This window comes from Cyrtonyx montezumae, unplaced genomic scaffold, assembly GCF_038088225.1.
Source record: "Cyrtonyx montezumae isolate F1298 unplaced genomic scaffold, pur_monq_1.0 scaffold_2, whole genome shotgun sequence".
NCBI lineage: Eukaryota > Metazoa > Chordata > Aves > Galliformes > Odontophoridae > Cyrtonyx > Cyrtonyx montezumae.
This window is the reverse complement of record NW_027071936.1, coordinates 16,826,989-16,840,419: the sequence shown is the minus strand read 5'-3', so window position 1 is coordinate 16,840,419 and position 13,431 is coordinate 16,826,989. Positions and strand designations below refer to the sequence as shown.

Sequence of the window (13,431 nt, the reverse complement as noted above, 5' to 3'; positions counted from 1 at the left end):
TAACATACATAGGCTACCACTAGAATGTAGGTGCCATAGAAGAAATTTGAGAATGCTATAATGGATTTAAAAAAAAAACAAAACAAAATTGAAAGCCTCAGCCTTTGACTGCTATCATGCGACACTTGGCCATCACATACAGAGCACTGCAGTACCCTTTGAAAATACAGCACACACCTAAATTCTATGGAGTGCCATGAGGCATATACAAACATTTGCTCCTTTAAACAAGAAGGATTGCCACAGTATTCCAGGCAAAAACCATAACTGAGTTTTCAACAGTTGCTCCTAGCCAGACTGCATCCATCAAAAGTGAATCAGGAAAAGATTCTGCGTTTTTAAATGCCTTGTAGAAAATTAAACCCTTACTGACTTTAATCTACTGTAAAGGCAGTTTTGTATACGAGACTCTGAATATTAAATGATACTCTTCTTAAAAGTGGGTCAGCCTTCTGAGCTATTTCAGGTTTGTATTAATAGAAGTCTAGTTTGTGGTATTTTTTTATTTTTAAAGGGATCTACGCTATAACAGTGTTGAAGCCAAGGACATTAATGAGACACATGGTGAGCTCTTGCTACTATAGCTACAGGAAAATCACTTGCATCATGATTTATGGTTGTTCTTTGTGTTTCACGGGAAGACTGCAAAGAAATTGAGGGTCAATATTTCTTTCAAATAAACAGCACCATTAGGTATAAAGCGTGGCTTTCCATCGACAGCTTGTTAAATCAATTTGCCACTATGAACTGCTGAGCACATGGTCGAAATCTTTCAAAGATAAGTAGTCATTGCCCAGCACATACAGCTTACACTTAAGTCATTAGGTCACAGCAGAAATCCAGCATATTGGCTTACTATTTTCAAATATGTAGGATAAAATAAACAGATAACCTGGTCCAGTAAATGTTGTGGAAATACTGTATCAAAGAAAAAAGAAAAACTCTTCAAGCAAAATAAAAAAAGATACTGTTTTGGTGGTCACACATTCACACCATGTGGATGGCATGACTAATATAAGTGCTCGACATATATGTCTTTAATGCTGCTCTCAAGTTTGACTTTCAGCTTGCTCCAGGAACATGCCACAAAACAATTAACAAAAAAAAAACAGCACTGAGGAACTGTTTTCTTGTAAACAAGATCAGTATGAGATTCAACCAACTTACTAAACTGAATAGTCTTATTTTCTTTTAATTTCATATAAGTACTTACTGACTTTAGTAGCAATTAGACTGCAATGATCTGGACAGCCCATATCCTTCCAAAGAACTAGGAGTCTTCACCCCAAGGATTTGTGACAACAGCAGAGTAAGTTAATACCCATTCAAAGGCAGAGTGACTGAGTCTGGACTCAAGATAGCATACTCATTTTTACACTGTAGTAAAATAATTGTTACCAAGTCATAAGTAAAATGAACATAACGTACTTACATGGAATTGTGATCCAAACTGCTACCTGGAGCGCTGAATGTAAAGCTTTACAGTTTTAGATATATTTTTATTTAGGAACATTCTGACTAAATTATTCAGCTCCAAAATAATTAGCAAATGCTTATGCTGTGCAAGTATAAATATCACGATTCCCTCCTGATGATACACGATCAGTTTATCATGGTAGTAATAAAACAGGATCTAACATCGATCTCTCCCTGATTCTGGAAGAACCAACAATGTATCACTGTACTTACAGGAGGTCCTGTGGGGAGGGAGGATGGGGAAAGAGGAGGGGAAAAAAAAGACAGACAAAAAAAGAATGCGTAAGCTGATGAAGTTATTTAAGAAAGACACATATGTACAAATCCAAACACAAGGCATCAGGATTGAAGCCAGCAATGCTGCTGATACATTGTACTTTTTTTCCCCGATTCAAATTCTTCTCGTTTTGGTTGTGCTCTGCAACTTGTAAATACAGCTAATGCTCAAATACATGCTCTTACCTTCCCAAAGAAGCCAATCCTTCAACTATAGTCATGCAATCTTATTGAAAGGTGTTTATCCATCCATTTCCATGCAATTTCATGCCAGGACAATAATACCAGCCATGGACTATGGTTTGTTTTGTGAGACTTCACACAAAGCAAATGTCACCCCTTTCAGTTAGCCACACAGTTGGGCATCTCATCACAGCTTGGCTGCAAAACTGCACAAAGTACCCTTGGCATTTAACCCTGGCATCTAGTCAAGACATACATGCACCAGCATCCTCCAGCTTTGCCTTTAAGGGGAGGTTTCAGTGGCCACCTGACAGTGCTGAACTTTCTTTTCATCACCTTCCTTTCTTAAGGCATACATATAAAGCACTCCCTATTAAAATGTCACACTTTATGAAGTGATATTTGCACATTTTTTCAATTATTTAGACTCAAAGACTTTTGTATAGCTGTTCTTGGAAACATTATCAAAGGGCTACAAATCAAATCTACTATTTCAGTCTTATTAAGCTGAGCAGCTGCAGCTCTCAAACCAATGGCATTTCATTAGCTTTTATGCCTCTCTCTAATTTCTGAATAAAGTTAAGTGAAAAAGGAGTATAAAACCACAGCAGCTGTACTTTGAGATTGCTTTTTAGTATTGATAGCCTTTTGTTTTTAACAAAGCAATTTTATTGTCCTGTAACTAAAGTAATTTCTTTATACTGGTAAATATTCTTAAGCAGCATTTTAAAGTGCAGGTCTGTTTTTAAATGAGAGAGATCAATTTCCTTTGTTAATAGTTTAATGTGTGTTTATTTGAGACATAAAACGAGCAAACAAGCATACTGCAAATTGATTGCCAGAAACATTTGTAAGAGAGTCTTAACCATGGAGCATCTTTCTGTATCATAGCACTCGTTTTTAAGTAAATATTAATCCATTCCAAAATGGAAACATCAAGGTGATTTACATTAACTTTTGTCAGGGCTTGGTTTCAGTTTTCTGATGCAGGAAAATAAACACAGAAAGAGCCAGATAAATAACAATTTACAAGGTTAAGAAGAGCTACATAATGAATTCATGGAGATCAAGTTGATTGGAACGTGTTCCTAACCAGCAGAATAGACAAGACAACCAAGAAAATTAGAAATCTTCATTTTCTCCTGCATCAGTTCTAGAAATTATGCCTTTATTGAATGCTCAAGTCCTTCAAGGTAAACAACAGGTTCAACTCCCAGGAGTGTCAGCAGGAAGAGGTATGCAGCATCCCACAATGTTTTTTTCAAAAGAAATTTCAAGCTCAACGTTCAGATCTCAACAGCCAGCTCCCTGACACAGGATAACAAACCACCCAATACTTTTCTTATTTCCATGACAACTAACTTGCTACTTGTTTCTAGTAAGCAGCAATATCGCTCATGCAGAGTACTCTATTTATCACATTATTTCCCTTGACACTGACATATTCCCTTCCTTCTAAAACTTCATCTCAATCCAGGAAGGCCTAATGCAACACTGACTTACAGTATTCCGACTGCTGACTACTAGAGTTACTCTGATCTATGCTAACCTCAGAAGACACTGGAATTATTTGACAATTACCAGTAACATTGCCAATGGCACTATGCCAAGCATTATGAAGTGCAACTACAAAGAAAGGACACCAGAGACTAGACAGCTATCTGGAAGACCACCAGGTATATGCCAAGGGTCACAAATTTCTACATAAGAAGTTTCAGAACTCTCTTTCAGAGAATAACAAGCAGTAAAAAATAAAAATGAAGGCATGCTGGATATATATCTTTCCAAAAACACGCAGGCATCAAACAGCAGTGCAACTTAGGAAAGTGAGAACTTACCAGTCTCTCCTCTTCTGCCCCGCTTACCTCTTTTCCCTGGAGGACCTAAAAAGGAGACGGTGCATTTTAACCATTTTTTCTTGAAATAACAGCACACGTAGAATATTATTTGAGTTTGATACTCAGGAACTGCTGTATAAGACGGTCAGAGAATGATCCAGAGACTTAGCAGAGCAGGGTCAGAAATGAACAGAAAGATTCAGGAAGGTGAAGATGAAATGAAGAGCTACATTACATAGTACAGTCTCAGAAAAAAAAATGCTGGGAGAAACTGCAGAGGTCATCCAGCTCATCCCTCTTACTCAAGGCACAAAGTCAACTACCTTGAAATTATTACTGCAACTTCCACAGGCTCATTTCCCCTAGTATTCCACAGTTCCAAAGACAAGGAACATTCTTCTTTATGCCCAACTTTCTGCACAGTAGCTCACCAATTGTTATGTTAGCCAGCACAGACGCCAGATTAGACAATTCCTTTCCATTAAGAAAAAAACAATCAAAACCCACCAAGTCTTTATATTTTTGAACTGCCAACAACTTTTCTTCAATCTTCTTAAGTCTAATTTATCACAAAGCATTAAACTGCATTGCTACCCCTTATATGAAGCAAGATTAGCATGTATTTATAAGAGCACACCCTCTTATTAAAAGCATCCTGCCTTCATCTGAAAATATCAAGTGCAGTAATGATAAAGAAACCCTCACTAGGCTCCTCACACCCCAAACACTTCAGAACAACTTGTCTAGGTAGCTTTGCTTCCAGTTTATGTGTTTACCTTAACAGACCAGCTTGGTCCTTGTATACTTTTTGCTAAGGAAACATTTATTAGTCATAGTTCTTATTCCACAAATATTTATATAATACAGTAAGAGTTTTCTGCAGACTCTAAAGAAAAATAAAATACTTTTTGTCTCTCATTTATGCACTTCAACATTGCCCTTAAACTGCAGGCATCAATATCACATTCCTCTTTCATTCTTAGTGACTTTGACAAACAGTTCCTCTAAGTGCAAGAATGCAGTCACTTCTCCCTGTACAGCTAGGAGGAAAGCAAACAGCTTCTGTCTTATTTTTAATAATGACAGTGGTGGCATAATGCAATGAAACAAAATTAGGACATTAAAGACAACAGGAACAGCATGGGATATTCACTGTGAACAGAACAACCAGATGTGAATATTTTGTTATTATACGGTGACAAACTTTTAAAATGCAGCATCTTTATAGAGTGTGCAGCTTTCACTTGACATGCTCTGGCTGCTGCAAGAGATATACAGAAACTTCTTACACAGGTGAGAACGTGCTACATGTAATAACTTCCTATGTGGGCTTTTTTAAACAATGCTTTTTCAGCTCTAACATTGAAACTTGTCAATTTCCTCATGCATCCCTGCACCCATACAGCAGACTGCTAAGAGATTTCCCTAGCTGCCCCAAGCTTCCAAACACGGATACGCAGCAGTTTGTGTTGATCACATACAGACACTCAGAATAAAGCCACAATTTTCTTTAACTAGAAATAATTTTTTTTTGTTTTTGTTTTCTGTCCTTCAGTATAAAATGAGATACTCACAGTCTGTTTTGTGGAATACTGTTGTATTGCAGTTCAGCTGCACTATAGGTGCACATATAAATAAATGCACATCTACTACCAAGTTCTCCCTGGAGATAACAACAGAGTTTTGAAACGAAAAAACCTCATCTGCAGACTAGCACAAGGCAGAATCACAAGCAGAAAACCATGTGGATAATCCCAAGCTAAGGATATTAGGAAGCAGGGAATTTCATCCAGTATGGCACCTTTCCACAGAGCATTAACCTGCCAGTTGGGTAGCTACCTGCAACGATAGCAAAGAACAGGCTCTAGCACAGTTCTTCCCCCTGAAACTAAGCACTGATCCCTCCCCAAACTATTACTCTGAGAAGACTAGATTCAGATGTGTGCAAGTATTCATCACCAGAAAAATACTTATTAAAATATCCCCAGAGTAAATAACACCAAAGTTAGGAAAATCACTCTGGATTTAAAGCAGCATCAATTAACTGATTCCCTGCCCCTAGGCTCTTCAGGCCTGCAGTTATAAGGAACTCCTGATGATGGGGAACCCTTCTCCAATCCCTAACAGCTTTTTACACTTCTGCAGTACTCAGTGCTCTGTCAAGGCACCCTCTAGAAACAGTGAAATGAGAAGTAGATCTTGCAAGCTTTCTCTGGGTCTGAGGGCCCTTTTGAAGAAATATTTTTTCTGTATTTATTTATTTTTACTGGTACAAAAGCAATGTTTTTTAAGCACTTAGTCACAGATGGTTCCAATTCACAGAAACTCACACGTAAGACTACCACTAGTTGACCTACTACCTCAGTACACATACGAGCTTTCATCTTTTTCTGAAGAGGCTGCTTTCTCTACATTTTAACTGTTAACATCATTAGTTGCTCAAAGAATTTCCTCTTACCAAAACCCTGGTTATTTTGCTATAAATACTATTTTTCCATCTGTCTACAATTTTATAATGCACTAATTGGAGAATATGGTGGAGATTCATTGTGGCAACAGAAACAGTGAATGGAGTCAGAGACACAACTTCATCTTCCAAAACCCACTTTTTTTATTATTATTATTATTTTACAGCTTGCACAGGATAAATGTAAATATTCTGAACTTTCTTGACCAGGATTAAAAACCTCTCTACAATATTACTAGAAAGGCCCATGCTGAAGTGAATTTAATACAGAGCATTTATGTAGTAGTAGTTTCTTTTAAACAACTATTCATACTAAAAATGGATACTTTAAAAAGAAAACAAAGGTCCAATCTCAGTGGAATGAGCTGCCTTAAAAATTAACGACACTGAGCAATAAGTAGAAGTTAATTTATAGTAGCTAAGTTTGCCAATACATTGTTTTCTTAAGCTTACTAGATTTACCTGTAGTTAGGGAGTAAAAAGTAAAATGCCCAAAGATCAGCTGTTTTTCATTTTTACTTAGTTAAGCTCCACAATATTAGGAACTATTTTGTTCTTCCAGTCTAACTTTTATGAACAGAATGGTTGGGTTTTTTTTTTTCCCTTTAAGGAACCAAAATTTAATATCTATAAAGAAAATCCCATATCCATAAAGAGAATTTTGAAAATGAAGGAAGTAAGGAGATTTTTGTTTAAAAAAGCCAAGTAGTTATCTTCTCAAGCACAAGATGTTAGCTGTTATCTCACCTACCCAGAAGGGATTGGTTCATAAAAATAATAACAATTAAAAAGGAATTCAGCTAGGTAAATGCATTAGACTTTGAGAAACATAAGCAATATTAAGTACCAAGTCAGTATTGAGTAGCTTTGGCTACTTATATCATGGAACAAGTTTTGAGAAATCTGGTCTTCTAGGGGAGGAGGGTTAATCTCTCAGAGAAGGGGGAAGACCATCTTTGGCAACAAGCTTTCCAGTTTAACAAGAGGGGCTTTAAACTAGAGTTGCCAGGGGATCAAACTATCCCACTTTGAGTGATGATGGTAATGGATGCCCTGGGCCCAGAGTTGGATCACAGGTCATTAAGATAGCACATAAGGCACAGGAGAAAGGAACTCCAATTGGTAAATGAGCCCCAATAGGAGCCCAACTCAAATGCCTGTGCAATAATGCATGGAGTATGTGGGACAAGCAAGAGGAGTGGCATGCATACGCGTGCCTCCAGGGCTATTATGTCATTAGCATTACTGAGAAGTGGTGGGAGGCTCTCACAGCTGGAATGAAAAAACAAACAGATATAAACTCTTTAGGAATGACAAGCAGGGAAAAAGGAGAGGAGGTGTTGCCCTCTACTTCAATGACCAGAAGGAGTCCATGGATCTTCATCTAGGGATAGATGAGGATCTGACAGAAAGCTTATGTGTTAGGGTTAAAGGGACAGCAGGGGAAGAAGACATCATAGTGGTGGTCTGCTACAGTCTGCCCAACCAGGAAGACTCAGTGGATGAGGCCCTTCAATAACAGATGAGTGTTGCTTAACATTCACACAGTGTGGTCCTTATGGGGGACGTAAATCATACCATTGTCTGTTGGAGGGACAACATAGCAGGGTCCCAGAAATGGAAGAGGTTTCTGGAACGTGTTGACGATAACATTCTCTTCCAAGTGGTATAGGAACCCAAAAGAAGAGGTGCTATGCTGGATCTTGTCCTCACCAACAAAGATGCACTAAGTGGGCAATGTGAAGTTATTATTCTCAGGTTCTCCAAAACATTTTCAAAAATATCAAGCACAACTACAGCAGCAGTCATCTTCTAGTAGTGCGTATTCTAAACTCTGCCTTCATAAATCCCAGATTACATTAATCCAAAAGAAAAACAATTAGATTGTTGTCAGCTTACTTCCTTCTTCAGTCCTGAAGAGGTCTCATCAGTAGGACTTCTCACTTTCTTAAGGTCCATGCCAGCAATACCAGAAGTCTGCAGTGGATCTACTATTTTTTAAGTTGCCGTGTAACTTCTACCAGAGGAAAGTAGAGTACACTGAATTTACTCCACAACGTGCTTCACTGTGTATCAAGGGCACATACAGCAGCCACACCTCTTATGAGGTAGGAGCCAAAATGCCAGCATCACAGAAGAGCTTAACTACTCCTGTTATTTAACTTTGCAGGCAGCTCAGCACCACACAATTGTTTTCTCATTCCCCACTCCCAGTGGGGTGGAGGAGAGTTGGAGGAAAACAAGCAAAGCATCTCATGGGTTAAGATAAAAACAGTTACTAATACAGAAAAGGAAGAAAAAATGAAAATATTGATAATGATGATACTAAGATACATAGGTTGCTCAGACTGTAATGTCTCTTATTTCTTCCATGGAAAACATGACAAACACAAAAAGTACAATAACACTATTTGAAAGAGCAAATTCTCAGCTACAGAACGCTTTTTCAACATTTTCACTGCCAATAGCTATGCACTTTCACTGGCAACCAACAAGTATCTGCATGCCTCGCTTGTAAAGATCTGCGCCAGTGGTGGTGCCCCACTGTCACTACTGCTGAAACGCACCAGCCGCAACCTTACTGTATTCACACCCACTACTCGGTCTCCATGAACATTCAGCAAGCATTGTTTTTTCCTGCATGGAAGAATTTCAATGACACACCTTTGCTGCCTATGCACTTCCATTTTAGACACCAGTCTACCAGATCGTCCCTCTGCCGTTATCTGTCACACAGAAAAAAAGAAATAGAATGGGATATTGGTGGAAAGGTTCAACTTCCACAGCCATACCATCAACATTTGCCTCTGATGTCATGGGCCAACGTGACAACATAGGAGGCATAAGTTTTGGAGCAGCCCTCATGTTTACTCACAGAACAGTTGACATTTAGAGCTTATTTTTTTTGCTCACCACCCAGTAAACAATTCCCAGCTAGCCCCTGAGTAGTGGCTGCTCCTTCAGTCTGCTCCCCATTTTTTTTTACAGTTTCTCTGTGTATGGTGATGCCACATGGTACAGAACATCCCTTTGACCAGCTGAGGTCAGTTGTTCTGGTTCTATCCCCTCCCAGCTCTCTGTGCTCACTCAGAATCTCTCACTGGCAGAGCAACATGAGAAGCTGAAATATTCTTGGCTCTGTGCAGCACCTCTTATAAGCAACTGAAATGTGTTACCAACATCATTATTCTCCCAAAGTCAAAACATAGCATCATATCAGACCCTCAAAAACAGCTAATCTGTATTAATCTGTATTGCAACTGAAACCAGCTAAATCCTTCACCTGGCTACAGGGTTGCATCAAGCAGCTAGAACATCACAAAGTGTCATTAACAGACAGGACAATCTAGTCTAATTCAATAGCTATGAACACTATAAATCTCAAATTTAAATTATGCATATTTTTCAAATTGGATAAAACAGATTGAAAGCATACTCAAAATATATTAGTTCATTTTAACTGCTTGGGGATGGATCATATGATAAATTACACCATTAATGTACTGAAGAAAAAATGTGAAGACACTATGTTGCTGGAACACTGGACAGCAAAGGCAGGGATTTTCTTCAGTTCTCCATATACTTTGTAAAAAGAACATCGCAGCACGCAGATTGCCCTTGTTCAAAAGGGAACAGCTGACCTACTAGAAGCCTATACAAGAATAATATTTCCATTCTTTGAGATACAGTCTTAGTTATAAAGATTTCAGACTGTAATAGTGCACATTTCTGAGGTAATGAAAAAACTGAGCTCAAAAATCTGAGTATAAACCAGTGATAACCACTATGTTACACTGCATCACACCAGCTAAGAATTTTGTTATCAGGAGATAGACAATATGGAACTATGGGTGGTGCCAACACACTGTTGGACTGGCACTGCCATTATTCTTTCAATTATTGATCTGTTTACATGAAATAAACTCAGCATAACCAAAGGCAACAGGCAGACTGAAAAGAAGAAATGTTCAGATGAGACCTACATTTCCTCTATCAGCATGCCAAAAAGATAATGAGATGATCTAGAGACCAAACCAGCCCTCATTATGGAAAGAAGTACAGCGGCATTATCAAAGGAAAAGAGTTCTGCTCTATGTTATAGGTATTCACTCTTACTACAAATAAGAGCTCCTGCACCAAAGCCTGTGCAACATCCTGTTAACTGTTTTATTGATGCTCAGGACATCACTCACACAATCCCTGACTCACATATGGCTACTGTTTAAAGCAATGAGTATTTCATGTGTATATGAAAAGAACATTCTCCTGTCATTTCAATGGACACCTATTTCACACTTATTCTACTGCAAATAAGAATATCCTTGTCACGTCAAGTACAAACAAACAAAACCCATAAAATTGGCCCAACTACATTTTCAGAATAAATCCTGAACCTGTTAATGGAAGTACTTCCGTATGATTAAGCATGACTACCAATTTTAGTGTGGTTAAATTCTTAGAAGTCAGCTAAACCAAATCAACAAAGTCAAACTCTTCTTTGTGGTACAACTGTAATACTGACAAAATAACAGCTTCTGATTGCACTTCAATTTCCATCACCAGTAATTGCCAGTGGACTCAACTCTCTCCTCTATGCTACCAGAGTACAATTGACCTCCCTTCATTAGTCCCATTTTGTGCTTCTCCCTGCTGAATGTAGAAATGTCTGGCAGTGCTGCTCTGCTCATCTTAAGCAAACCGCTTCCCAGCAGACTAAGCTCTTCGTGTCTTACAGCAGCGGAGATGGTGCAGGCCAGCAAAGCAACTGCTGAGCCTAACACCCACTCCTGTGAAGCACGCATGCCACAAGCAGAAAAGCAACTCCAGTTAATGCTGCACCATTATCAGACCCATCTTGCTAGCCTCTTCCTCCTGGTATGGGCACTGGGGACAGCAATCAGGATTGCCACATCCCAGCGGGCCAAGCTCTCCTGGGATGGATGCCTGGGCAATGTGAGATTCGACAGACACTTTTGCAGTTCTTTCTGTCAGAGCTGACATCAATTCCAGACCAAGTAGGGAAGAATGGGGAAGATTTCTATCTCATGAGCATGTTCTTACTCACAAGTGCTGCATGGATCTGTTCCAGCCTACTTCATTGGCCTTTTTGCTCTTCCCTTTTTTCTCAGCTTTTTCAGTTCATGTAACACTTGGATTCTTCTTTCCTGCCAGTCTGCATAGCTATCCCACCTGGCACGCCCGTCTCCTGTTTTGTACCACAGCCTGTCTGGTTCAGCCTGCCTGAATTTCCTACCTCATAAAATTATCTCCTCCCCTTGGGCCTCAGCTGGATAAATAACATTCACTGTTTCACACGCAGTACATCTTCTTCTTGGCTCACCATGAAACATCAGTGCAGCGCAGGGCTTGGATAGGTGTCAGAGGCTATTATGCAACTTGGCTGAGAAAATGCTAAAATCAGTCTACCTGATCCACAGTAGAGAAATTTGAACTCCCTGGGTCAGATTCCTTTTACCACTTCTGTTCATACTAAATGCTATCTGACTAGAGGTGTCTACCCTAACATCATCTCGCTAGTATCAGATACTACTGAGGGATCTGAAAGGATCCGATGACCACTATCTGTAAGACAGCCAGAACTGCATACACCCATTTACACTCTTCTCTGGTAGTTAAAAATGCTTGAAGCATGGAAAGTAACATTCATTCCAAGAACTGTCATCATTCAGTTCTGTAATTCCGAATTAATTTTATAGCCATAACACTGCATAATCCCTCACCTTACAAAATGTTTGGCCTAAGAAATTACACGTGACACTAACTTTCACCTTGTATAGCCTATTTCAAGAAGTATTTGTTTCTTTTTATCAAGTTTACTTTCTTGTAAAACCACAGATGTCTCATTTAACACTATGAGCCTGAGAAACTTACATTCCCTATCCAGCTTTAACTCCTTTCGCTATTTAACAATTTTATTTTTTTATGATATTCTCTTACTCTTTGTAAGGTCAACACATGCTACTTCTTCAGTTTCTTCACCTGAATTTTCTTCATAACATAAATCTTTATTACCTTCTCCTGAGTTTTCCCTGATTCTGTATTGTCATTTAGCATGAGGCTAAAACATGCCCTGGGCTGGTGCTTGAGCCCAACTCCCACAGGAGAAGGACAAGTCTGGTAGTTGCTCGACATCAGAAATCATCAGCTGCAGATAAATGGACTGGTGCCTTTCCTGCAGAGCCCAGCAAGAATATGGCCCTGTGTTCTCAAGCACTATCCCAAAAGCAGCTCTACTTTCCAAGAACTGACTACACGTAAAATCTGCTTTCATCATTTCACTAAAAACTGCTGACTTTCAGAATTCAAGTCTAACTCTACTTCCTCTTATTGCCTAATAATATACATGCAAAGGGAAAACATTTCTTAAGCAGGACTTAATGTCTTCAGTTATAAAGTAGAAGATAAGTTTTGACAAGCAAAGCATACGTAACATTCAGTTCTTGGCTATGGGTAAACCACTGGACACTCCAGCTTTCCATGTAATCCTTGAGTTAGAACTAGTCCTAAAAACACAAGTGCTTACTGAATTACAAGATACCTGTGTGTGCGTTGCAGTCCCAGAGTTTAATCACGCCAACGTTGGTTAGTTTTTATTTTTTTCATTCTGTAGGATGAAGACAGAAGTAAGTCACTGCTGCTAACACCATCTAACTCTAGTAACGTTCAACAATGCTGAGGAAATCAGATGTTGAACTCTGCATTTTTCACAGGTTCCTAAAACATCCTAAAATGCTGTGGCAGAATACATTTATCTGATGGTACACAACTGTCAAAGATCAACAAATGCATTTATAAAGTAACCAACAAACAATCCACATCAGATCATGGATTTTGCCTCCAGCTACAAGCTGGAATTATGATCTATCTCATTAAGGCAGCTGGGAATAATTCCCAGTAGCCTGGAACTGGAACAGTTTGCTGATTCTTGCAGACTGAAGTATGGTAGTGACACCATAAAACTATTTTAATGAACATACAACACTTCACGCACACATGGTCATCTTTACAAACACAGAAATAGCTGCTATCACCTGGCTTACAAATACTGCTGAGGGACAGCTGAAGTATGTAGAGATAGCTATTCTACACTAGCAAGGCATGAAAGTCTTCTCATCATTTCAACTTGCCATTCCATTGTATTATTATCATGCCATATCAATAGTTCGCCCT

At 38.9% G+C, this 13,431-nt stretch overlaps 1 protein-coding gene across 1 annotated transcript in view; it reads right to left on the bottom strand.

The window, feature by feature from the left end:
- Positions 1-13,431, bottom strand: part of COL25A1 (collagen type XXV alpha 1 chain) — a 284,645-nt gene that overhangs the window by 137,584 nt on the left and 133,630 nt on the right. The window contains exons 3-4 of the mRNA XM_065736495.1: positions 3,774-3,818; positions 1,690-1,697 (exon numbers count right to left, since the gene is read on the bottom strand). Of these exons, the coding sequence (XP_065592567.1) occupies positions 1,690-1,697; positions 3,774-3,818 (53 nt within the window). The remainder of the gene's footprint in view (positions 1-1,689; positions 1,698-3,773; positions 3,819-13,431) is intronic.